Source organism: Paroedura picta, chromosome 5 (assembly GCF_049243985.1).
Source record: "Paroedura picta isolate Pp20150507F chromosome 5, Ppicta_v3.0, whole genome shotgun sequence".
Lineage (NCBI taxonomy): Eukaryota > Metazoa > Chordata > Lepidosauria > Squamata > Gekkonidae > Paroedura > Paroedura picta.
The window spans coordinates 68198583-68226090 of record NC_135373.1 but is presented as its reverse complement, the minus strand read 5'-3'; the positions used below and the strand labels follow the sequence as shown (position 1 = coordinate 68226090).

The 27508-nt window shown below is 41.9% G+C and overlaps 1 protein-coding gene across 2 annotated transcripts in view; it reads right to left on the bottom strand.

Annotated features, from left to right (window-relative positions):
• FAM3C (FAM3 metabolism regulating signaling molecule C) overlaps positions 1-27508 on the bottom strand; it is a 44787-nt gene that overhangs the window by 5002 nt on the left and 12277 nt on the right. The window contains exons 3-8 of one of the 2 annotated variants that reach the window (XM_077338402.1): positions 20354-20408; positions 17106-17210; positions 15075-15104; positions 13093-13216; positions 1265-1323; positions 295-345 (exon numbers count right to left, since the gene is read on the bottom strand). In XM_077338402.1, the coding sequence (XP_077194517.1) occupies positions 295-345; positions 1265-1323; positions 13093-13216; positions 15075-15104; positions 17106-17210; positions 20354-20366 (382 nt within the window). In that variant the 5' untranslated portion in view covers positions 20367-20408. Of the gene's footprint in view, positions 1-294; positions 346-1264; positions 1324-13092; positions 13217-15074; positions 15105-17105; positions 17211-20353; positions 20413-27508 lie in introns of both variants that reach the window. The other variant, XM_077338401.1, reaches the window with a different exon arrangement.

Sequence of the window (27508 nt, the reverse complement as noted above, 5' to 3'; positions counted from 1 at the left end):
CACAGGTTGACTACCCCTGCTCTAAAGCATGGAAAATTCTGTAGCAAAGTTTTCATACTCAATACACAAATCTGAATTTCTCATGCAAAGTTCTGTATTCAAAAACAAATGACAAGATAGGATAACTAGTGAATTCCAAGTATTTCATTCAGAACAAGTTTCACAACAATCAAGTGTATATCTGTGGTGGACAATATTATATACCATCCAAATAATGAAAATGGAACAAGAACAATTCAGTACTTATTGTGCACTGATTACCTTTAAATAGGAATAATGTACTTCTACACTTACCTCCGCCCCACATGTCAAAGAACTTTGTGTCCATTCCTTCACTTGTTTTGCCTAGAAAAGGGAAAATGCATCACGGTAATAGTTTAGCTCAGCCTTTCTCAGCTTTCTTACTGTTGGTTGAGAAACCCCTGAAACATTCTTCAAGTTTTCTGAAACCTCAGAAATAGCACAAATGTGCAGAATATGATTGAGAAGCACAGCTGTGTACATGCCCACCTCTTCCTACTCCCTCCAGGCCCATCATTGGACAATTTTAGGAGGGGGGGCAAGTTGACATGACCATATATGATCATATCACACAATAAATGTTTAACAAATTTACAAAATATATAAAAAATTAATTAACTCCCACCCATTTGGAAACCCTTCCAGAGCCACCAAGAAACCCCAAAACCCTGGTTGAGAAGGCCTACTTTAGTTCAATAACATGCTTAGAAATTAAGCCAGACATGGTGAGTGGATCTTTCCTGCTGTTTCCTGTCTTCTACAATCCACCATACAATATGAGGCACAGAAATTGAAATTCTTTAGAATGAAACTGGAATTTTCTTAGCTAGATTAGAGAGAGGACTCCTTGCTATCTTCACAATCTTAACCAAACATTATGTAAGTAAAGAGAATGCTCTATAACCAGGAGCACAAAAATGACAATGTTATCCTTGTTCATCAAACTAAATATAGATGAAATATTCAGTATGATGAACAAGGATAGCATGGTCATATTTTCAGGGGGGAAATTGGAATTCTCAAGTTCTAACCTAGAGATAAGTGATAATATACCTTTATTCTATTTGTATCTGATGAAGTGAGCTATTCATGGAAAATGCTGTTGGTCTTTAAGGTGCTACTGGACTCAAATTTTGTTCAACAAGTATGCTCGGTTCAGTTAATCCAATGTTTATTTCATCATGTCTACAGAATATCAATATGTACTTAAGATGACAGGTTTATAGAATTCAAAATCCCTTACCATTTACCAAAGCTATGTTGATGCCTCTCCCAACATTGTTTTTAACTCCACTCATCAACCTGAAACAAGACAACACAAAGAATTACACCAGGTTTTTCCCCTCTAATAGATGAGAGTCTCCTGACATACAAAATTCTCTGGCATCTTTTAGTTCTCCTTATTTTGCTAAGTGACAACCGCACATGCAGCAGTCACCAAACACACTCCCTCTCTTCAACAATGCCCCGTTCATTACCACTTGGAAGCATGAGGCAGTCAACAAAACTCGTTTCCATGAGTCAGATGTGGACTCTGACCTGGTGGCCAAATGCAAAAGCAAGTCCAACCATAATCTGTTCTCTAAGCAAGGAGGCCCAAGCAGCAGTGGACATGCTGTAGTTGCTCTCATGGTGTAGAGTTTTAAGTCTCCCACAAACATTCACCAGGTTAATAAAACAAATCTAGGCCTAGTTCCTGGAGCAATAGAAAAAATTATTATTTGTCATTAAAGACCTTGCAGTTTGTCAACAGATTTCAACTCACAACAAAGTATCTCTTCTGGGCATTCCGACTTGTCTGATTACATCTTGTTTTCATAGGTTCTTAATGTCACATCCCGAACTCCCAACCATCGTCCTGAAGGCTTTCTGCCTCTCCTCTCTTTGTAGATAGGAGACACATGCAGACATATACACACACCCTGAAAGTATCACCTCATGTATCTGACAAAGTAAACTATGGTTGCTGAAATTTTATGCACCCTGCCAATTTACAAGGTACTACAAGATACGTAATGGCTTTGGTAGCAACGGACTTTCAATTCTAAGCAGAGTTACACCCTTCTTTGATTTCAATGGACTTAGAAGGGTACAGCACTGCTCAAGATTGTACAATAAGCCCATTCCTGAAACTCATGCTGTTTAACCAGAGTTTCAGGCTGGGTTGTCATCAATATGCTGATGACATCCAGCTACTTCTGTTGATGACAGTCATCCGTCTACATTCCCATATTCTTTGGCCAAATGTCTGGAGGCCATGTTGGACTGGCTTAAGCAAAGTGGACTGAAGTTAAATCCAGCTAAAACAGAATTCCCCTGGAGCCAGGAATTACCAATAAATTATCACCCACAGAGCATAAAACCCTGCGGGGGGCATAGGGCAATAAGTGGTCCCTCAGGTATGTGGGGTCCAACCTGCATAAGGCCTTAAAGGTCAAAACCAAAACCTTGAACCGGATCCGGACAGCAACTGGCAACCAATGCAGCTGCCTCAGCACCGGCTGGATATGGGTCCTCCATGGTGTTCCAGTGAGGACCCTAGCAGCTGCATTCTGTACCAATTGGAATCTCCGGGTCAGGGACAAGGGCAGGCCCGTGTAGAGCTAGTTACAGAAATCTATTCTGGAGGTGACCGTCGCATGGATCACCGTTGCCAGGTGGTCGGGGGACCGATAGGGCACTAGTAGCCAGGCTTGGCAAAGATGGTAAAATGCCTGGCCAGCTACTTTTTTGACCTGAGCCTCCATAGTTAGGGAGGCATCAATGATCACACCTAAATTCCTGACCTGGGGCGTGGACGTAAATTGCGTCCCTGCCAGGAATGGTAAGCGCAAAGAGCATTAAGGTTGAACATTCAGAATTTGCTCAGGATCCCCAGCCCAAAGAAGTAAAACTGGCCTAACCTTGCAATTCACAAGCTGTCTCCAAATCTGAATCCTGCACATGTCCTCAATGAAAATTTCCTTTGGACAAATGGCAGCACTTCCAACTGGCAGTGCTTCCTTTAAAGTCTAAAGCTCCTCTTTAAACTCATTGTAGTCCAGAGAGCTGTTAAGTTGGAGCAGAAATCAGGCAATGGCGGTTTTAAAAATGAAACAGAACAGAAACCCAGGAAATGTGGAAGAATACTTTTTGCACCAGGGAGAGGGACATCCCAATCAGATGTCCCCTGGATAGTAGCACTTGTCCTTTTGTTTGCTTTCCTTAGTGTGATTAGATCCTGTACCTTGCAATACCTTAAACGTTTGCCTTGTTTAATCTAGGCTTGCATAAGTCCTCACCCACCTTACTGATTCCTTGGCATGCTACTGAGTGATATCTCTGCAGTGTTGGCTTTGGGAAACAAAAGGACTATCTGTGCAAAAAGCATCACTGTTTCGAGAGGAACATGACAGCTTTATTCACAAATTTATTATTGCACTGCAACTTTTTCAGAGCAGGTTACAGAAATGTAATTTTGAAGGACAGATGTTTATCTAACTGGGTAGCCGTGTTGGTCTGAAGTAGCACAACAAAAATGAGTCCTATAGAACCTTTAAGACCAACAAAGATTTATTCAAGGCGTGAGCTTTCGAGTGCAGGCACACTTCTTCAGAAAAAGTGGAACAAGGATCATAAGAGTTTTGTTGTTGTTGGGTGCGAAGTCGTGTCCGATCCATCACGACCTCATGGACAATGATCCTCCAGGCCTTCCTGTCCTCTACCATTCCCTGGAGACCATTTAAGTTCCCCCTTCAAGGATCGCTGCCTTGCCGTGGCAAGGGGGCTTGCGTAGCTCAGTGAAGCTATGAGCTATGCCGTGCAGGGCCACCCAAGACGGACAGGTCATAGCTGAGAGCTCTGACAAAAGGTGATACACTGGAGAAGGAAATGGCAAACCACTCCAGTATCTTTGCCATGAAAACCCAATGGACAAGTTCAAAAGGCATAAGAGTATAGATATATAAAAAGGTAAAAGGTAAAGGTATCCCCTGTGCAAGCACTGGGTCATGTCTGACCCTTGGGGTGACGACCTCTAGCGTTTTCATGGCAGACTCAATACGGGGTGGTTTGCCAGTGCCTTCCCCAGTTATTACCGTTTACCCCCCAGCAAGATGGGTACTCATTTTACCGACTTCGGAAGGATGGAAGGCTGAGTCAACCTTGATCCGGCTGCTGGGATTGAACTCCCAGCCTCATGGGCAGAGCTTTCAGGCTGCATGTCTGCTGCCTTACCACTCTGTGCCACAAGAGGCTCTACAGATATATATAAAAGGTAAATCAGCAGCAAATTAGTAAACTGTCATACCATCCAAATTATGCCATATTATACCACATGATAATTTGTTGCTCAAACAGCTAATCAGTCCTTTTGAGTTCAGTTGTCGTTCACAAAAACATCTTTAAACTGCCTACAGCGCCGCGGGTGCAGCGGACTAAATAAAGCAGTAAGGGCTGGTGGGGAGGAGTTAGGGCGGGCTCTGTCCGGGATAAAAACTCGGAGGAGCTCCTCCGAGTGGCACTCCAGAGCCAAGTGTCCAATGGGGAGGCGCGCAAAGCACGCCTCCCCATTGGACACTTGGCCCATCTCAAGAACAGCCTGCCGCAAACTCCACACTCCTCCCGAGCCGCCATCCTGCCTGGATGGCCGCCAGGGAGGAGGCTCGCCCCACTTCCCTGGGCGAGGGGAAAATAGCTTCCCCTCGGCCCAGCGACTGCCCTTCCCCACCGACGGACCTGCTGCCGCCCTTCCCACCCCCCTCCCTCCCTGACACCAATGATCCCCACCATCCAGCGACCGCTGCCACCGCCCGCACTTCCCTCCACCAACCCACCCCCCCGGAATACCGCCTCGCAGCTTCCCCGCCTGGCCTCGAACTTCCCCATCGCCGCCGCACACACGCCCCGACATCTCACGGCCCCTTACCCACTTGCCCTCCTCTCACGCACCTTCGCCGCCGCCGCTCCGCCCCACTCTCCGAGATTCACGCCGACACCAGGCCGCCAGTCGGGAGCTGCTGCACTCCGTACATGGTCACCGCAGACTACAGGAGGCCACGGCCCAGCCGCTGCAGCCCCGGCCCGCCCTCCAAAATGTCAGTCGAAACCACGCAGCCCAGGACGAGCCGACGCCCGCACTCTGACATTGCCGCGCCAACAGAAAGCTCCCCTCCCTCGCGCTGCCCTCGCCTCTTCTCCAGAGCCCTGCTGGCACCCACGCAAACCCTGCTAGCGCCCATTGTATTTTGGGTACAATGGGCTTTATTCCTAGTTGGAGAAATAAAACTGTCACTGTTTAACAGCATTAACAGCAGATACTTTCCAAGTTGTAAAAGGAAATAATTAAAAGTGACTAATTGCTTGGGTGGAGACGGATGGGGCAAGAAACTAGTCTTTTAAATATTTATTTTTGCAACTGGGAAAGTGTCTGTTGGTCTTAAAGGTGCTATTGGATTCAAATTTAGATGTTTTATCTGTTTTGTTTGGAGTTTACTGCCATGGTAATGCAGCTTATTGGCCACCAGAGGACAGCAGCACACCAGTTTGTGTGGACCCTGGAAAGGACCCTCCTTGTCAAGACTGGAGTAACATTACATTCTAAGCAATGTGCGACCACGTTTTTGAGTAAAATGAGCATATTATTGCTTTAGAATTTTCATTCAAACTTGGCTTGGAGCTAACATTATCACAACTCTGACCTACAGGATCAGTTAGTACTTCCGTAACTACTGTACCTCCCCACGATATTCAATTAATTTAACAAGATTTACTCTTTAACAATTACAACAGTAATTTATCATGTTTCCAAGATGTCATCAGAATGAACATAAGATGGCCATTAACAAAAAGGGTAGTAGATTTTGTCTCATGATTTCATCCTGAAACCCATCATATAACACCTGAATTTCTCATTTAAAGAAAAGAATGTTTTTGATCCATCGTATGCAGTTCTGTCTTTGAAACCTATGCTGATGTAATCTAATCTCGTGAACTGAAAAGCATGCAAGAACGCAAAACCTTTGAACTAACTGTTCACTTGACATGTAAGTGCAAATTTCATTCTGATAGGCGATGGAAGTTTTGGTTTGTAGAACTTTCAACAGAAGTTACACAGGTGTGTGTATTCAGCATAAAGCAAGCAGAAAAACACATTTAGGCTGCAGAGGATCTGATCAACGATCAGTATAGCTGAGCTTGAATAAAGCCAATTTTATATTATTATTATTATTATTAAGGTACATTCAGCTATACCACAGATCAGCAGGGGAGGCAAGAGCTGCAAAAGATTAGTGGTTCTACATTGATCATCGTAATAAGTTGCTTTAAAGTAATGTGTTGAGTTATTAGATGAGTGATGTGAGTAATTATCTTGGGGAGCCTGAGTCTTGCTGAACTGAGGGATAGTCACAGCTATGTTTACCTTGGAGGTTTTTTTGAGATAAGCACCCAAAGTTCCAGGTATGTAAAGGAGTGTCTGTACACAAACACATACAATACCTTTATTGGCATAAAGCAGATCAGCAGATTGTAAAAGGATAGTGTCCATAACTAAGCTGCAAGAGAAGCCAGCCCAAGACTAGCTGGGGCGGGGGAAGTTGAGAACTCTCAGCCATATCTGCATGCAGAAAGAGCGCCACATCCCATGCAGATTCTGGGGCCTGCTTCTCCTGCAGCTTAGTTTAAACTGTGCTGCAGGAGAAGCCCTCCCAGTGAGGTCTGTGTGTGGCAGAGAGAGACCTCCCTGCTGCATGAAGATCCTGGTACCAGCTTCTCCTGCAGCACAGTTTAAATGGCACTGCAAAAGAAGCCAAGCTTGCCCCAGGGCCGGGATGGATTCTTTAAAAATTGTATTTTAAATATCCAGTCTACTGGACCCCACAAAATTCAGGATTTATGAAAAATTCCAGATCTGAATACTATATTGAACCGTAATGGCAGGATTTCTTCAGATTTCTGGTGATGAACTGTGTATACTCATATTGAAAAGATTCCCTGGAAGTAAAAGCCAAACACTGATAAGGTAATTATTAATTTTCAAGAATCTATATTATTTAGAAAATCCCTACAGCAGTTCTCTAGAGAATTACAACTATAATAACCAACACAAACCCATTAAAAACTAAAGAAAGTGGGAGAAAGTGGGAGGAGAGGAATGGGAAGGCGACTGTAAGCCGCTTTGAGCCTACTTCGGGTAGGGAAAAGCGGCATATAAAAACCAACTCTTCTTCTTCTTCTTCTTCTTCTTAAATTCTGCCAATAAATGGTTGTTTTTAGGAAAGTATTTTTATATCCTATAGCAGTGGTCCACAACCTTTTTCAGGTTGCGGATCGGAGGGGGGGGGCGATCCGGGTGCTGCGCATGCCCTGATGCAAATCGGCTTTGGTGGCCAATTTGCTTGCGGCCTGGGAAGTCTCTCACTGTGGGGGGGGGGGGGGAGCTGCGGCCCGGTGCCAAGGCCTTCATGGCCCAGTGGTTGGGGACCACTGTCCTATAGCATTTGGAAGGATGATATCTGTGCGTTATTGGAACTTTGCCTGGCAAACAATAATGGTTCTTGAAGATGCATTAATTGTTCTCAATAGCTAAACTAACATCAATTCAAAATTCTAATAATAGTTTAGATCAGCGGTCCCCAACCTTCTAGTAGTCGGGGACCACCTCCGAGGGTTGGAGAGAGCTGGCGGCCCGGCGGCCGCCGCTGCTCACAAACACGCAGTTGTTGCACATGTGCGTTTTCGCCACCAGGTGGCGCTAACGCGTATGCACAGAGCTGCCGCGCATGCCTGTTTTTGCCAGCGGGGGCGCAAACACGCGCGTGCGCGTTTGCGTCGCTGTCGTGCCTGCTTCTTCCCCCCCTCTCGCTATGGGGGGGAGGAAGGCGCGGCCGCTGGTGGCCCGGTACCATGGCCTTTGCGGCCTGGTACCGGGCCGCAGACCGGGGGTTGAGGACCTCTGGTTTAGATGACAAAAACTGAAATTATTGGTTGCCTTCTTTAAAAACAACTTTAAATTGTTAGAAATGAATGACAAAGAAAGGAATAACTGGAACTATATATATTTTCCCTCTTTAATTAATTTTTTATATGATGTGTTGTCACTCTGGATACTGGTTCCATGAATAGTTCATAATTTTTTTTTAAGGAGGCAGTACAAGCAACATAATGTCATTAAAACAAACTAAAGCATCACACCATAAAATACACATTGATGAGCCTTAAAAGGTCCAGGCCCTTCCAAAGGGCCTACAAGCACTCTTCCACCAGGCATTTGGCTGAGGTCCAAGGCTGCACTCTTACCATCGGAAAGAATGCCCCTGTCTGACCCCCCTTGTCCGGCTTTTGTCTGAGCTGCTCCCCTGGCATTCATAACTGGGCCAATTATTTTTTTTCATTGATTTAACATCTGGCCTGAGTGATAGTTTATATGTCAGGGCAATTGTAGTGTTTTAAATAGAGATTTTAAGATTTTCAAGTTTTTAAGTTTTTCAATGGTGTAAGCTGCCTTGAGGCCTTTTTGGAGAGGGGCAGCCTAGATTTTCAAATAAGTAAAATAAGGAAGATGAAATGAACTTCAGGCCAGAAGCCAATGATAACACATTTAACAACTAAAACTCCTCCATTAAAAGCCTACATAAAACAAATCTTTTCACCTGGCATCTATGAGAAAAACAGCATTACATGAGGGAGAATTACAAATCTGAAGTTCTATACCCTATTCTATTACCTCAGAATTCTACCATCTCTTTCTGGTATGTATGTAAACCAGACCTTTAGACCTTGAAAGAAGGGTCGAGCAGAGAAACTTTAACTCATCAAGGACTATCATTGAGGCAAGAGTTGGTGGATGAGGTGAAGGAGGTGGGGACCCTAGGGGGAAGTGACCATGTCCTCATAGAATTCCTTTTGAGATGGGGAGCCAAGGAAGCCAAGGAAGCTTGTAGCCAGACGCGGATGTTGGATTTTCGTAGGGCAAACTTTCGTAGGGCAAACTTTTCGTAGGGCAAACTTTAATAAACTCAGAGACATGATGAGTGTCATACCATGGACGAGAATGCTGGAAGGGAAGGGAGCATGTGAAGGGTGGGCGCTACTCAAACAAGAGCTATTGCATGCTCAATCAATGACTATTCCAGAAATACGAAAACACTGCAGGAGCTCTAAGAAGCCTATTTGGATGAACAGAGAACTTCAAGAGGAACTAAGAAAGAAAAGGAAAATGTTCAGGAAATGGAGGGAAGGACAGAGCTCTAAAGAAGAGTACCTACAGGTTACTAGGCACTGTAGATCAATCATCAGAAAGGCCAAAGCTGAGAGTGAGCTAAGATTGGCCAGGGAAGCCCATTGTAACAAGAAAAGATTTTTCAGTTACGTGAGGAGCAAACGTAAAGTAAAGGAGGCAATAGGCCCGCTGTTGGGTGCGCTTGGACAAACTCTAACGGAAGATGCAGAGAAAGCAGAAAGGCTTAGTGCCTATTTTACATCTGTTTTTTCCCACAGGTCAAAGTGTTTAGGCACATCTAGAGATGGCTGTAGCCAAAGGATAGTGTCTGGGTGGCAGGTTAACATGGATAGAGAGGTGGTCGAGAGGCATTTAGCTGCACTGGATGAGTTCAAATCCCCTGGTCCAGATGAAATGCACCCGAGAGTACTCAAAGAACTTTCCAGAGAACTTGCACAGCCCTTGTCCATCATCTTCGGAACCTCTTTAAGGACTGGAGATGTCCCGGAGGACTGGAAAAGAGCAAACGTTATTCCGATCTTCAAAAAAGGGAGGAAGGATGACCCGGGAAACTACAGACCAGTGAGTCTGACCTCTGTTGTGGGGAAGATAATGGAGCAGATATTAAAGGGAGCGATCTGCAAACATCTGGAGGACAATTTGGTGATCCAAGGAAGTCAGCATGGATTTGTCTCCAACAGGTCCTGCCAGACCAACCTAGTTTCCTTTTTTGACCAAGTAACAGGTTTGCTGGATCGGGGAAATTTGGTTGATGTCATTTACTTGGATTTTAGTAAAGCTTTTGACAAGGTTCCCCATGATGTTCTGATGGATAAGTTGAAGGACTGCAATCTGGATTTTCAGATCGTTAGGTGGATAGGGAATTGGTTAGAGAACCGCACTCAAAGAGTTGTTGTCAATGGTGTTTCATCAGACTGGAGAGAGGTGAGTAGCGGGGTACCTCAGGGTTCGGTGCTCGGCCCGGTACTTTTTAACATATTTATTAATGATCTAGATGAGGGGGTGGAGGGACTACTCATCAAGTTTGCAGATGACACCAAATTGGGAGGACTGGCAAATACTCCAGAAGATAGAGACAGAGTTCAACGAGATCTGAACACAATGGAAAAATGGGCAAATGAGAACAAGATGCAATTTAATAAAGATAAGTGTAAAGTTCTGCATCTGGGTCAGAAAAATGAAAAGCATGCCTACTGGATGGGGGATACGCTTCTAGGTAGCACTGTGTGTGAACGAGACCTTGGGGTACTTGTGGATTGTAAACTAAACATGAGCAGGCAGTGTGATGCAGCGGTAAAAAAGGCAAATGCCATTTTGGGCTGTATCAACAGAGGCATCACATCAAAATCACAAGATGTCATAGTCCCATTGTATACGGCACTGGTCAGACCACACCTGGAGTACTGTGTGCAGTTCTGGAGGCCTCACTTCAAGAAGGACATCGATAAAATTGAAAGGGTACAGAGGAGAGCGACGAAGATGATCTGGGGCCAAGGGACCAAGCCCTATGAAGATAGGTTGAGGGACTTGGGAATGTTCAGCCTGGAGAAAAGGAGGTTGAGAGGGGACATGATAGCCCTCTTTAAGTATTTGAAAGGTTGTCACTTGGAGGAGGGCAGGATGCTGTTTCTGTTGGCTGCGGAGGAGAGGACACGCAGTAATGGGTTTAAACTTCAAGTACAACGATATAGGCTAGATATCAGGAAAAAGTTTTTCTCAGTCAGAGTCGTTCAGCAGTGGAATAGGCTGCCTAAGGAGGTGGTGAGCGCCCCCTCACTGGAAGTCTTCAAGCAAAGGTTGGATACACACTTTTCTTGGATGCTTTGGGATGCTTAGGGCTAATCCTGCGTTGAGCAGGGGGTTGGACTAGATGGCCTGTATGGCCCCTTCCAACTCTATGATTCTATGATTCTATGATTCTATGATTCTATGAGGTATTTCATTCAATGTCATCAAAATTCTCAACATTTCAGACATTATAGATCTATAAAATATTCCAGGGAAGAAGCAGCTTGCTTGCTTCATAATTCTGAAATACCTTGCTTTTGTCTGTTCTATATATCCTGTAAAGTATAATAATATATGAGGAATATGATTTTTTATATAATCCCTTTTATTTTCTTTTTTTGGTATCCCTTTTATATTTCTATCTGTTTTCTTAAAAATATACCACATGTTCTTCTTCAATCCTTGAATAACTAAGTGTAGAGTTTAGGATGACATTTATAATTTCTATCCTTCCTTATTTATATCTGCTTCTGCTATTATCTTTATGATATCCACTGCTGCCATTTTGATGTGCTGGTTTCTATTTTCATCATTTTGTTCATTAACTGGGTTTACTGTATTTTTTTAATAACAGCGTGCCGTCGCCTTGAGAACAGAGGATATCTATCTGCAAGACAAAGAACTTATGTACACAGGCAGCAGCACAGAAGCCCTAAGAAGCAGCAGGCTGTATATTTAGTCTCTGTAACAAATCAAGGATTTTTCAAACTCGTGTTCATAGTTAGTTTGGACTCAGAATTAAACCACAGATATTCTCCTTAAAGCTGACACAGGATCTGACTTCAACGGTGTAACTCTGCTTGGGATTGCCCTGCTACTTTACTAATATCTTAGATGCAGTTAATTGATTTTTATACCAACACACTGTCAATGGGCCAAAAGAGAGTCATTTTCCAACCATGAACAAAGCCATCAAAGAATCATTTTACTGATTTTATAGACACCACCTTCGCTCTTTACATGTGTAGGTATGAATGCAATCTGTGCAATTAACCCCGAAAAAGTGAAGCTGCAATGACAAAGCTACTCTCCTGTAACTATAAGTGCCTCTAATCTTACAAAGTAAGTTTAATTACAGAGCTCAGCAATAGAATCTAATCCATTAATCAATATCTGCTGTGCAGTTATATGTGCCAGTATGGTATGCTCTAAGTAATGGCTTATCTATCACCTTTCAGCTAAGGTGCAGAGAGGCATACTGAATGTAACTATAGAGTATATTGTTTCACGATAGGAAGAAATGATAACACTGAAAAAGCTGCCAAGCTTGGAGGTAAGTCGCTGGAAACCACAGTACCCCAAGCCCCAGGGACTATATAACAGTTTACAGATCCTTTCCCTACACTTTGGAGCCAGACACTTTGAGTTTATAACTCCTTAGGGCTAAATCAGATAATGGGAAGCACCACAGCACATATTTTGCATGTAGAAACCCCAAGATTTAATCCAGTCTTCAGGCCTGGGAAATGCCTCAGGGCTTATTTATGTAGTACACCAGTCATTCATAACAAGCAGGCTTCAGGAGTGGCGGGAAATGAGTGAGTGAGTGAGTGAGTGAGTGAAGCACTCCGTGACTAAGAGCACAGCAAGGGGGGGGGTGCTTCAGGGGTTCTTTCCTGCTATTTTTCCAAGCAGAAATACCTGTGCCAAGGAGAGGCCATTTGCCCCTTTTTCTGGAGTCCCATGTGATTTTGATCGCATGAACACTGAACTCCCAACACAACTTGTACCCCTTGTAATGTACAAATAATCCCTTAGTTTTGAGACTGGGCTTTTAGAAAAAGATAAAATGGTAACTGCAGTGTGTAACATGTGATAATACTTGGGAAAAGAGGACATGTCACCCATGCTGAAGAAATAAATATTCTGTTTTCAACACCGCACACCATTTGAAAGTCTATTTATCTGATCTAACAACACGATACTGTTACTGGTTTTTATTTTTATGACATGTTCAGTGCAAGGTAAATTTCTGATTCATTTTTACTGCCTGTTAGATGGAAGAAAACATATTTTCTCTCACTCACATCAATATTAATAGAACAAAAACTGCTCATACGTACACATTATCTTCTACACAAATTTTAGGTCCAACGACATTGGCTGCTCCACTTGCCATTTTGAAAGCAAAGTGTTTCTCTGGACAAGCTTTTGTAGTTCCACATTTATATCTTGGTGGTTTTGTGGCTTTGGGAGGGGAGAAAAAGGAAACAAGTTTTACTTTAAAAATATAAAATAAGAACAGATGTTCTCTTTATATTACAAAAAAGCTAAAAGGAAATAATTATTTCAAAATGTTTTAAAGCCACCTTTCTACCCAACTTACTGTCCTTGAGGTAGTAAACAATAGAAACATTAAGTGTAAAAATACATATAAATATAGACCATTAAAACAGGGTGGAAAGTCAAGGAGAATCAATGAGGGAATACCAGAAAAAACAGAGAAGTCTATACCTGCTGGCTGAAGACAATGAATGTATCTCTCTGGGGAGGGTACCTCATAGTCTTAGTGCCACAAACAAGATGTCCCTTTTCTTGGGTTACCACACTACTAGCCTCAGTTGCATCTAAAAAGAGGTGCCTGAAAACTACTCTTGTGGTTCAATAGGCTCATATGAGAATAGATCCATGAAGCCCTGGGGTTTCTCGATGGCCCCATAAGGGTTTCACCAACTTGGTGAGAGTTAATTAATTTTTATACATTTTTATTTATTTTTTAAAAAAAATATTCTTATTATTTAATATAAAATATTAAAAATAAAAAATATTTTTTAAAAAATATCCGGTGATATGGGAAGGGTTCCTCTGTACGGTGCCTCTGTATGGGGGTTGTCACTTCTGGTGACATGACCTCCAGGGGCATGGTCTGGACATCACTTCTGGGGATTCTTGAAGCCTGAGGAATGTTTCAGGAGTTTCTCAACAGTAATCAGGTTGACAAAGGCTGGAGTTGGTGGCACTTAAGGTATACTGACCCCATGTAGATGTTGTTTAACATGTTGTCTACATGTGCCCTCTTGCCCAGTTAATCCAGAGTTTCAGGATGGGGTGTCATCAATATGCTGATGACACCCAGCTGTATATGTTAATGGATGGCCATCCATTGACTCTAACCAGTAGCCTGAAGATGGTGGCAGACTGGTTCAACTGGAGTTGGCTGAAGTTGAATCCAGCTAAGATGGAGGTTCTCTGGCTGGGTCGGTGGCATGGTTACAAGTTCCAGCTCTGGAAGGGGTCAAGTTTTAATGATGTAACATGTTTTAACCTGTTTCATTCAAAAGGTTGTAAGCCACCCTGAGCCTTTGGGGAATGGTGGCATAGAATAATAATAAATAAATAAACACGGTGCTTTAAAGGTCAATAACACACCTTGAATTGGTAGCTGAAGCATACTGGGAGCTCTCAGTCCTCCTCAGGTGGCAAGTCCCTATGTTGAAAGCTCAGGTCAAATGCCCTCAGTCTCACACCTAACTCAAAAAGTGAGTTGTATGGCTTGGGCCTCCTCATTCTAGGCGGAAACTCCAAATATAAGGAATGCCCTTTCTGACAGATCTTAGTCTCGTTCCAAAAAAGGAGCAAGGTTGTACATTTTAAATACGCAATAATTAATTGAGTTATGGTAAGCGTATGAGGGGTAGCTGTTTTTCTTAATTGATTGTTTAGTTGTAAGCTGTTATTCGCCACCAAAGTCAATGGGAAAATGCATCATATAGATATTTTAATTCAGCAGAACCACAGAACTAAACAACAGTCATAGAGAGTGGGGGGGAAATGCATCAACCAAACTCCAACCCCTCCCTACCAAAAAAACCCCAAACATGTTCATTTAGCACTTGAAACAACAAATTATATGATATGAGTGCCCTTGGGAAGAGGTCTGAAAATCAGCCATCATGGCAGTTCCTGTCTAAAGGCCACCTTTCGTGACCAAAATAGTTTCCCCTCTCACCTTTGGAGAACAGGAGAGAAGGGAGATTTAGTGGGTGACCCATATTTAATTAACAAAAATAAATACATGTGTAAAATCCAGCCTTGTGATACTTACGGCGAACAGGTGGGTCCAGTGGTGATCTTGCTACAAGAGAACATTTTTATTTAAAAAGTTAAAAATAATCATGACATTTCCTAAATTAAGTTGATAGGTTTACAGAACATATTAAAGTCTATAGCTGAATAAAACTATAATTTCACTGATGCAAACAAGTTTTGGAATGTGATTCATATGGAAGCCACAGTTTTGTGAGTTAGTTTTGTATGTGGCAAGATGAGCATATGCTTTTGATCATTAAAGTCTGAGTCACTTCTGTCCTATAAATATTTCAGTGTAGGCTTTATTAGATATAACTAAATATCTACTTAAAATTAAATATCAAGCAAAGATTAGCAGTAAACAAAATAAAACCGCACTGTACTAAAGGACCATTGTGATTTGTGACAAATAAGGTGAACTGGTCACAATTGTTTTGACAATTTGCATACAAAAAACTGAGGTCAGAAGACAAGTAATCCCAAAAACCCAATACCAATTACAATATACTAGAATTAAAACCTGTTGTAGCTGATACAATGGGCACTAGCAGGGGAGGGAAGGGGAAAATAACAAAGAAAGAGGAAGGTAGAAAGTGATTAAGATAGAGAGAGCTTGACATTGCGAAGAGGAAGGGGAGGGGTTGTCCAGTTTGTAAGGGCACGAGGTTGAATATGTGTGTTCTGTGGGGGGGGGGGGTTCTGGTGGCATGGTGACAAATGAGGGCATGGGTATGGAGATATGAGTGTCAAGAACCTGTGGATTGGAATGTTCGTTGAGTGTGGGAGAGGACTGACCTTTGGGAATTGTGGCATAGTGGTTACAGATGAGCTTTCCAGAGTCATGTCTTCAGATATGTGAAGGGAAAATTAGACTGGAGACTCTTTTTAGGGGAAAATTACATAGCAACCAATTCCTCCCAGTTCTGTGTTCAACCTCATTCCCTTCTTGTGTGAATTAGGCCACAGACACCAAAATGTCCCCCTGCCCTAATCCACATGGGGTAGTCACAGTACACAGGTATCCACCCTGCTCTTTCTGTCTCAATTTTTTAATTGTTGATATAATGTTAGGCGCCCACAAGCTTTCACTGTTGCCCATTAGAAGAAGAAGAGTTGGATTTTTGTACCCTGCTGTTTATTACACAAAGGTGTCTCAAAGAAATTTACAAACACCTTTCCCCTTCCTCTCCCCACAATAGACAACCTGTGAGGGATGTGGTGCTGTGAGAGGTCTGAGAGAACTGGGAATGGGCCACAGTCACCCAGCAGGCCTCAGGTGTCTCAGTTTCCAATTGCCTTCCCTTTTTCTCCCCATAACAAACACCCTCTGAGCGAGGTGGAGCTGAGAGATCTCTGTGAAAACTGGGAATGTCCCACAGTCACCCATCAGGCCTCAGATGTCTCAAAGCAGTTTACAATCGCCTTCCATTCCTCTCCCCATAACAGACTCCCTGTGAGAGAGGTGGGATAGAGAGAGTACTAGCTCATGGTTTGGTGTAGGTTTCGTGCCTCACTTTGAAGCTGGTAACCGTAAGAGGAGGTCTCTCTGTGCGTAGAATTCCAGAACATGAACCCACACCAATCTGGCAACCTTACCTCCTTTCTGCAATACTTTCTTGACCTGAAATAGGTCAGGGGGTGCTAGGTGGCTGCGGGGGCATTACACACTTTTGAGGCCCCAATTCCAGACTTCAAGGTATATGTTTTGACCGGGGACAGCCAACCTCCAGGTGGTGCCTGGAGATCTCATAGAACTGCTGCTCATCTCCCGACTATAAAGATCAGCTCCCCAGGCAAAAATGGCTGCTTTGGAGGGGTGACTCTGTAGCATTGTATCCCACTGAGGTTTAGGGATGTCAGCCTCCAGGTGGGGTCTGAGTACAGCTCATCTCCTGGAAGTACAGCTCATCTCCAGGAAGGGAAAGCTCTCTCCTCACGTGCATCCCTTCAAAAGGAATGCACATGGCCCCAGATATCCCTTGGCTAGCATAGCCTGTTGCTTGGCTGGTCACAATTATGAACAATCAAATTGAAGACAGTCACTTACCGAACAGATTTCCTAGGTTGGCATCCATTTTTATTTCAAATACTTGAGATATGACATAAAATGTCAGCAGAAATACCGCTACTGCCACCACCAATTTTGCAGCTCCTAGTTCAAAAGCCAAACACAAGCATTTCTCATTTCTCAGCACAATTACTTTACAACACCAGTATCCTAAAATTATTCACTTAAAGGGTAAAATAGATTAATGAATATCTGTAATGCACTAATGTGTAGGTCTAGAAGTCACCAAAACACAGCATATTACAGCATTTTTTTCTTGGTCTCAATTCCCTTCTCCTTCCCTCCCCCTTGCATTTGCAAACATGCCATGAAGGCTAGAATTGTATTCGTGGAGACATTTTCAGTAAGGGGTTTATGGCGTTTCAGAAGGGTTTCATGAGGAACATGTAGCAATGGAGGTGTAAACCCCACACGCTTGTTTGAGAGCCAGGGGGGCTAACTTCACAGGCATTCTGATATATTTTGTTAACTGTACAAGGCCCCAGGGAATATTTTGCTACACTGTGATGTGGCTGTTCTCAAACCAACATGCCAGGAAATTATGGGTTCAAGAACTACTGATGGTCTCTCAAGTAATCTTCACTGGATCCAAAGCCATTTGTATATTGCAGAATCAAATCAATTCCTACTTTTATTTTATACCTGCCAGTCCTCACAAATATTTTCACAAACACAACAAATCAGACACTCCTAATTTATGTTTTAAATGGTAGGAAATGAGGGCAATTATTCTGAATTCAACTCCACTTATTTTTCTTCTAGTGGTTCCTGTCTGATACACTTTTATATCCCACTCCTAGTAATCTGGATAGTTGTGGTAAATGCTGATTTGTCTCATTCAAATTACATCATTGTTACTTGATCAATGCCTGCCTGCTCTTCCCTCCTTATTTATACAACAGGCAGTTGAAGGTTGCCACTAACCTAATTGCCACAAAAGAGGGATGGAATACATGCAGCAAAACCACCAAAAGAATTCTCTGGTTCCTTAACGTTTAACATATGTATTGCGATGAGAGATTTTGTAAGCAAGGCGCCCAATTCATCAGACACACCACACCACAATGTAAGTGGTGGTATAGAAGAAAAAGTAGATGCCTAGGGCCAAGCATAATGAGACCCTGAGAAATTCATGCCAGGGGGTTGGCTGGTTTGGTTTTAATTTTAAGCAGCCGTGGGGTCCTAAATGGAATCAGGGAAGGGGTGTTTAACCATTTCCTTCTGTGCCACATTTCTGCTATTTTAGACAAGTTATTTGTCCCACACAGCCACAATTTTCAGGAAGGCAAACTCCCCTCCAAGTCTCTGACACACTTTTCTTTAAGTAACAAGTAAATTCTACCAATATGAGCTATAACATACTTCCAACATTCACAGAGCAACTGTGTGGTGAATTATTCCAGTTTAAACCAAATGACTGCAATGGGCTTAGAATAGAGTAATTTTGCTGAGGACTACACTGTAATTGTCTTGACTGCCTAATAAATGCTACTGCTCTCATCTCCAATGCTTAGTCATATTCTTTCCTGAAATTCAAGATAAATGCAAAAATGCAATTTTTATTTATAAAGTGTTTACAATTAGAAGGCAAATAAATGAAAATTAAAAATGCTTTGCATTTCACCATTCTACAACATAGACGTTATGATTTCTGGGCTTCCAATATACTAAATATGCATTTGGTTGCATTATTCAAACCAAGATCCCAATGAGAAATTAATACTGTGATTTTCCCCCTTCTGTCCATAACATATTGATTTATAGGGCTATATATATATATATATTTGTAAACAGGCTGCCATCTTGCATCTTAAAACGACTTCTAGTAGCAAGGCTCCCCAACTCTCTATCCAAACTTCAGAAAAGCCAGCTCAGTGACAGCTCAGTGACTACCGGGCCATGGTGATCCATGCAATGATCACTTCCAGACTAGATTTCTGTAACTCACTCTATGCTGGCCTTCCCTTGTCTCTGACTTGTAATTACAGCTGGTGCAAAATGTGGCTGCCAGAGTCTTCACAAAGTCATCTTGGAGGGCTTATGTCCAGCCTTTGCTGAGGCAGCTCCACTGGTTGTAAATCGGCTTCCAGATCAGGTCCAAGGTTTTGGTTCTTACCTTTAAGGCCTTCTGCAGCGTGGGTCCCATGTATCTGAGGGACCGCTTATCTCTTATGCCCCCCACAGGGCCCCCGTGGGTAGGAATCTGCTGGTTGCCCCCAGCCTCCGGTAGGAGTGCCTGGCCCTGACCTGATGGAATGAGCTCCCAGAAGACCTAAGGGCCCTGACAGATTTGTAAATGTTCCACAGTGCCTATAAAATGGACTTCTTCCTCCAGGTGTCTGGGTGAGACCGGGCTCCCTCCCTGCCTGGGTCTATGGAAAAGCTGTTAGCCCGGATACTCTCGGAAGCTACCTCCTGGAGGGCTGATGGTTGTGCTTGGGGAGGGGATGAATGAATATTCAGTACATAGTGTTTTTCTGCCACCTGGGTTTTTTAGACTTGGTCAGGTATTGTTCTTTGTGAGGTTTTAAATCTCTGTAAATCATCACATGCTGGCTGTGGCAGAAGTAATGGTAAAGAAAAATAAGTAATAAATAAGATAAATAAATGCTTTGGGAAAAAACAAGTAGGAACTCTAGTTAAATGATGACTAAATTCTCTCATTCTTAAACTTTCTCAAACCTAAAATACAACCCTCCTCCCATACCTATTTCTGGTCACATACTATACAGAGATGCAAGTCTCAAATCATACAAACTTTATGCTTGGGTTTAAGAAAATAGAGTATTTACTGTTGACTGATTTATAACATGCTTATTTAAAATTTAAAATATTTGCATGCAGCCTTGCCAAATTCATGCACACAGCAGCTAATAAACACACACACACACATTAAACACATCAAATGGGAGTTGATTGTTTGGAACAGGTGGCATATAAAAAGGTAAAGGTATCCCCTGTGCAAGCACCGGGTCATGTCTGACCCTTGGGGTGACGCCCTCTAGCGTTTTCATGGCAGACTCAATACAGGACGGTTTGAAGTAGCATATAAATTTCCCAAATAACTACCTAAATACTCCACCTAAACCTTGCTTGAACAAATGCAGGTCGTGAAACCAATTATTGGGCACAGCTTGGCATTTCAAGACCAACATCAACTACTATCACTGCAAAAATAGTTCCATGTTTCACCACATGATGAAAAGGGGGCCACCTGTTATTCTTACCTGCTATTCTCATGGTTACCCCTCCTTTGTTACTGACACGATTGCATTTAACCAACTACCTAGAGGAGGGAAAAAGCAGCACAGAGTTACAAGAGAATAAGGAAACAAAAGGTTTGTGTTGGCAGATCCCAACACAAATGTAAGAACTCTCCAAGTTTACTGTGGTAATCCAACCAAATCATCCCAGTGAATGATACAAACATAGCCAGGACCGCAATCTAAAAATGTCTGTAAAGTTTTAGGGTGGTACATTGACGCGGTCTGTGTATAAATTAATTTTCTTACATATAACAGCACCCCCAGACATAATTCCGTTTAACTTGTACACTGCATGTCTTTTGTTATATGAAAAGGCAATTATCACATTTTTAAAGTGAAGCACACAAGATTCATTACTCAGTAAATACAATATTTATTTTCTCTGATTAAAGTTACCTTCTCCATCCCATATAAAGTCTGCACTCCTAACCACTACATCAAACTGACAGTATAGTAATGTTTTAAAGTACAAATTAAAAACAAAGTTACTGAAAACTTGTGATAGTCATATTAGCATGTGCAAATTGTGCATGATACACCAAGAGTATGGATGTGTCCATTTCAACATTACATGACTCATTGACAGGTACATAAGAACTTTAGCTTTGGTTTAGATAGGCCTTAAACAACCAAATAAGGTGAATTCCTAATTTTATTGCAATTATCATATGTATTTGTGTCCCATCCTCCCCCACCCACCCCAGGACTACAAAACAATAAAGCATACCTAATCTTTTGCAAAACTCCTTGGTTAAGGCACACTGTCAAATGCGCTGATCCTATACAAAATGTGTACAGTGCACTTGAATGTTCCCTAAACCTCAAGAGACAAGGCTAGAAGTACTAATGGGATTCTCCCTGCTTCATACTCACCTCACTTGTTTTCATTTTACTCAATACCTCTGACTAAACTATCCGGAAAATAAAGTGTAATGCTAACTTTTTGCAGATGCCATATTTTTGGCGTTTTGCATGACGTCGCCAACATCCAGCGTCCAAGCAGCAAACCGGCAGCTACATTCTCCATTTTAAAGCAATAGTTGGGGTATCCCAAAAAGTGGATTCCCCCAACTATGTAGCGTGAGCGATAGAGCACCTAGCAAGCCACATGCCATGGAAATGTGCAGAGCTGAAGTAGCGCTATCTCCACCTCCAGCACCCGCCCTCACACCCACCTCCCTCTCCCTTCTCCTGGAGATGGGGATTTTCTCTCTCTTTCTCTCTCTTTCTTAGCAAACTGCCTGGAGCAATGAATACACATTAAATCATCCAGGCAAAGAAAGAAAAAAAAATTTTCCCCATCAGTTAACACACTAACCTTGCCTTTCTAACCCCCCCCCCCCCCAAAAAAAACACCAAGGACAAGATTGCTTCAAGGATAACGACTTCAAAAGAGATGGCATTAAAAAAAACACTGTGCATCTAAGATTAGATGCACAGGCATCTCAACGGAGAAGTTTTACTTAAAAAAAATTAGCTTGCATCGCGGGCCCTTTAAAACAGGGAGAAAAGTGACTGGATGCCTGGCTTGATTGAAGTACAGTGCGTTCCTCTCCTCTGCCATTTCAACCTGCCGTGCAGAGTGCTAAGAAGCGCGAGAAGGTGGCAGAGGGAAGGGAGAGAGCCAGGAGGTGAGAAAGGGACAGAGGCACATTATTTAATAGCATTACACCATGGCACTGGTGTAAAGCTATTTTTTTTTAATGTGAAGAAATGCCCTAAGATTTGACAGGATTTTTTTAAAAAATCACTGTCAAACACATTTTTCTTCCTAGGCAGAGCCACTTAGGCAGTCTAACAGTAAGTCAAGTGTTCTCTCTGGAACTGCAATTCATTGTGAAAGCGGTTGGATGCACACAGATGTTTTCTAAGATAGAAAACTGGTTCAACAGGCCCCACTGCCTTCAGCATAGGTCTAGAAAAAATGCTTTCTGGAAAAGTGTTTTTTTTTCCCCCTCCTTACAGCACACAAACTTCATTCTGAACACCTGAAATTCTAAATTACAGTGAAAGAAGAAGAAGAAGCTTGGTTCTTATATGCCACTTTTCTCTACCCGAAGGAGTCTCAAAGAGGCTTACAGTCGCCTTCCCTGTCCTCTCCCCACAACAGACACCCTGTGAGGTGGGTGAGGCTGAGAGAGCCCTGATATCACTGCTCGGTTAGAACAGCTTTATCCATGCCATAGCAAGCCCAAGGTCACCCAGCTGGCTGCATGTGGGGGAGTGCAGAATCAAACCTGGCATGCCAGATTAGAAGTCCGCACTCCTAACCATTATACCAAACTGGCTGTATTATGACATTGTCACAAAAGTTCAACAGCCCTGGAATTCCAAGAGTCCCTAAACAGATATTTAAAAATCCAAACAATTCTTTCAATTTGGCTTTCATGATAATTTGAAAACATATATAAAGCAGCTTATTCCACATTTCTCCATTTTATTCATTTGCTTAACGTTAACTGATGTGTAAACATTAAAGCAGTCCCACAAATGTGCTATCTATATATCAGGCACATGGGGCTGCCATCTGTGGTTACTTAAATCTGCAGACTGGGGCCACACAGAGGCTAAATCCATCTTTATTCAAACTTGGGGGACTCCTTAAATTTCCTGAAAAATCTGAGATAAAAAAAGCTTGGGAAAAAAAAAAAACACAGTTAGGGCGCCACTAGAGTTCCCGGTTGATGCCTGCAGTGGCTCTAGTCCGAGCATATTAGATACTTGCCACCGCTATAGGCCGGGGTGTTTAGAAGGATTCCAGTAGCCACTGCTGCTCTAGGCACAGAACAGAAGGACAGTGAACACCATGCTGGAACTGGAGGAGTGACCAGCCACCTTTGCTAACAGCCAATGCAGGATAAGTTTCAGCAGAGGAAGATGCCAGCTGTCACTCTGGGCTCAGGCGAGGTAGCAAAGGACACTGGTGGTATCTACAGATTCTGTGGTAGGTGATGGGACCGGGAGCCTTTCCATTGGATCCCTCCCACGAGTTTCACAGGTCCATCTCTTACGAGCATATTTTACAATATCATATCTGCCCAGCTGCTCAAATTACAATAATTTATTTTAACACATTCTACATTTTCACAGTTGGGATTGTAAGCCTGGCCATGGTTTGTATTACTTTTTAATTCTTCTGTAGTACCTAGGAGATATATACAGAGCAACTTTATGTATGCCTACTCAAGAATAAAAGCTGCTATGTCCAGTGGGGCTTTCTACCAGGTAAATGTGAATAAAATCACAGGCTTATATGCTTGTATGCATATCTGAGGGACCGCCTTACACCATGCAGGGCTTTACGCTTGGCAGGTACTAACTTATTGGTCATCCCTGGCCCCAGGGAAGCTCTCCTGGCTTCAGCTAGGACCAGGGCTGTTTTGGTCCTGGCCCTGACCTGGTGGAATGAGCTCCCAGAGGAGCTGTGGGCCCTTAGAGAGCTCACTTGGTATTTTGCACAGCATGGTTTTTCCCCCATGCCACTCTCATAAGGGCCTTCCTGTTGGTGGGTTGTTTTGCCATCTTGGGTTGTTGTAATTGTAATTATTGGGGTTTTAATGCGTATCTTATGGGGTTTCATTGTCTGGGTTGCTCTCTATAACCCGCCGCAAGCCGGTCTCTGAGGACAGCAGGATATAAATCCAAGAAATGAATAAAACACATAAACACATGCTTAAAAATGTACAGGAGCCTGCTACTAGCAAACCTCCCTGCTCATCCATGGCCACATAATATTTGGCTGAATATCACTTGGGCTTTCAAGACCTTTTGGGGTGTCCTCTGCAAACATATCTCAACATTCAGCACTCAGGACTGGAACAGGGAGTGCACCAGAAAGAAGCCACTCCCATCCAAACACAGAAGAAGTGACAAAACTGGCTCCACAATACACAGGGCTATCTGAGTGACTCTTTCAACTCATCACTTTAAAATCAACCATGTCATTATCACTAACTTTTTTTACCTGGGACAAGCAACTGTTCTTACCTCAAGCACCTCAGGCAAACATCTAAGTAGCAAGTACCTAAGAACTATGATGATGGGGTGGTGGCTGCATGCCCAGCACAGGACTTCTCCCTCCTCTTCCAGCACCCATACTTTCCCCACATATTAGAATAACACACATAAACACACATGAAGCTGCCTTATACTGAATCAGACCATCGATCCTTCAAGATCAGTGTGGTCTACTAGGACTGGCACCAGCTCTCCAGAGTCTCAGGCAGAGGTCTTTCACTTCATTTGGTAACTGGTTCTTTTAACTGCATAGGCCAGGGATTGATTCTGAAACATATTATAAGAGACAATTTGCTAAAGATATGGTTTCAGTGCAGAGAAAGATTAAGTCCATCTATTTCGCCACTGACCTCTCTAATAAATGTTAATGATAACAAGTTCAAGAAAGACAACACACAACTTAACATGTGAGAGCATGGTGAATGAACAAAGAAAAATAAAAGATTGGCAAAATGTCAAGAAGGGAAGAATATACCCTGACTACTTTATTATGAAATAGTCTCAAAATTAAAATACCGTATGAAACAATGTGGTCATTTGTAAAAAAAAAACTGTTTATGGAAAAATTGATAATGGTTGGTATGAAACATTTACTATGAAAAAATTATAAATTGTTATTGCTATATGATTGTGAAGCAGAACAAGTTATGGACCGTATGATAAAATGGGCTCAGAAACTTGGAAACAATATATTCAAATGAGTAGCCGTGTTGGTCTGAAGTAGCACAATAAAATCAGAGTCCAGTAGCATATTGGAAACAATATGTATGGGAAACTTTGGATTAACAAACTGAAATTTGCCAATTGTCAAATGTTAAAAGAGAACTGGTATAAAATGTTTTTAAGGTTTTTAAGGTTAAATGTTTTTTTCCTAGAGATATAGCGAGAATTATAATGGGAAATGTTGGAAATGCCAGGACATGAATGCATAATTTTATCACATGTGCTAGACTTGTCGTAAAGCACTGGATTATGACTTGTCGTAAAGCATTGGATTATGATTCATGATGAAATGCAAAAGATACTGAAAATTAGATTTGTATTAGATCCAAAATGTATGTTATTAAGCACCAAATAATATTAAAATGTACAGTGAGCTTGTTAAGTTTATGGTAACAGCTGCCAGGATCTTATATGTATCTAGAGGGAAAAAGAAACTCTACCAGATTTTATGGATTGGTCAAATAAACTTGATTGAATATACAACAATGGCAAAACACAACTGATCAATATCAGACTTTAGAAGAAAATGGAGTCCCATCTTAGATTATATTGATCAGTAAAAATAAGACTGAAAGAAACAATTTATTTATACACTGTATATGGAAATTTTGAAAAAAATGTGGTATGTAATATTATGATCATGTAAAATGTAAAATTATACTTTTTGGGAGAGACTGTTTGCCAGAACAAGATATATTTTTATGTACTGTAGAATGACAGTTTAGTGCATTTCAAAATAATAATTCTGTAATATGTAGTAAAATATTTGTATCTTTCTTTTCTTTTTTCTTGAATAATAAATAAAACATAAAAATAAAAAGTATACTTCTAGTTATGTGCCTGAACACTAACTATTAGCTCTGTTACAGCCCAGAGATATGAATAAGTAAGACTGCATACCAATGCCTGTTTGTTCTCAGAACACAGTGATCCAATTCATAATTTGCTTGAATAGCATGACAATAATTTCTCTAGGCTCTTGTCTCATGTCATCCTGGTATAACAACTATAAGACGCAAACACACAGATCTTGATATGGATTCCTTTCATACCAGCATGACCCCCTCCTAGAGTTTGAGGAACAAAGCTAACATGCGGAAACCACACATTTCAAAAACCCATTTTCCTCATTCTTACAGATATTACCAGAGCTGTATCACACTGGACTGTACAAAGAATTTCCCACCATTGGATAAACATATGAACTACTATGATCTGATGGTTACAGCTGGGGAATCCCACAGCTATAATTAACAAAACATTATATATTTTATTTAAGACTACAATTATTAATTTATGACCACAAACTATATGGCTGTTCCAAAAAAGTTACCAGATACAGCAGAATACAGTTTCATACAAATGGAATAGGTTATCATGCTGATTCAGTAGAATGGCAATACTAATCCTATGGATAATGCTAGAGATTAGAGGACGGAGCAAAACAAAGGAGGAGAATGCTTTCAAACTGTTTTCAGTGAATCAGAAGAACATGAGATGCTTGCTCATGAAAGTATCAGGAAATGAAGTTAATGCTCTTATTGTCATTGAAATCTCAAATTCTGATAAACATTTACAGTACATTGACAAAACCAACTGTATTAAAACAGAGGTAAGACTGCAAATCCAGAATGTGGTATGCAGAGGAAATTAAATGCTGTTTTGTCACACACTGAGAATCTGCTAACTACTGCAAAAGGTGGCGGTCAAAGCTAGAAGGTGCCGTTTTGTGCCCATTGTGTAATATGCTCTTGGCCCATCCCTTTTCTAGGACAAAATACTGCTACAGTATTCTGATGCCTAATTCAGGAACTTCTAGTTAAAAATCTGCTGGCAAGAATGGGGTTGTGGAGAGGTATATTACCATTGCTGCCAGGCCCTATCAGACTGAAGGGCCAGGTTCCAAACACATTGCTTGAGTATTTCTTCGGATTTCTGAAAGCCTAGCTGTCACCAGGCTGAAGAGGAGAAATTGTACTATTTTCCTTCAACAGTTCTTAGTCAATTTGAGCATTGTTTATTTTGAAGAATAAGAGGGGTTACAGTTTAAACCAGTAAGTGGTTGTTTGAACACACATGTGCCTCAAGTGAGACTATCTCTACCCCCAGCCTAAGGACAGCATTTAGCATCCATTGAGGGACTCCAAATATTGATCGCAGAAACTTGGACTGCACAACTTCCAAGGAGTAAAGAAAGATCTCTGTAAAGACAGAGCTGGGTGCCATAATTTAGTAGGGAAATAACCTTTTACTGGAAATCTTTGATTGCTTTGATGGCCTTTTAGTAAAGATAAGGATTTATTCCCACCTTTTACTCAACAGCAAATAAAAGCATTCCTTGATGTTACCATTGCAGAATGCAGATAGGGAATAAAA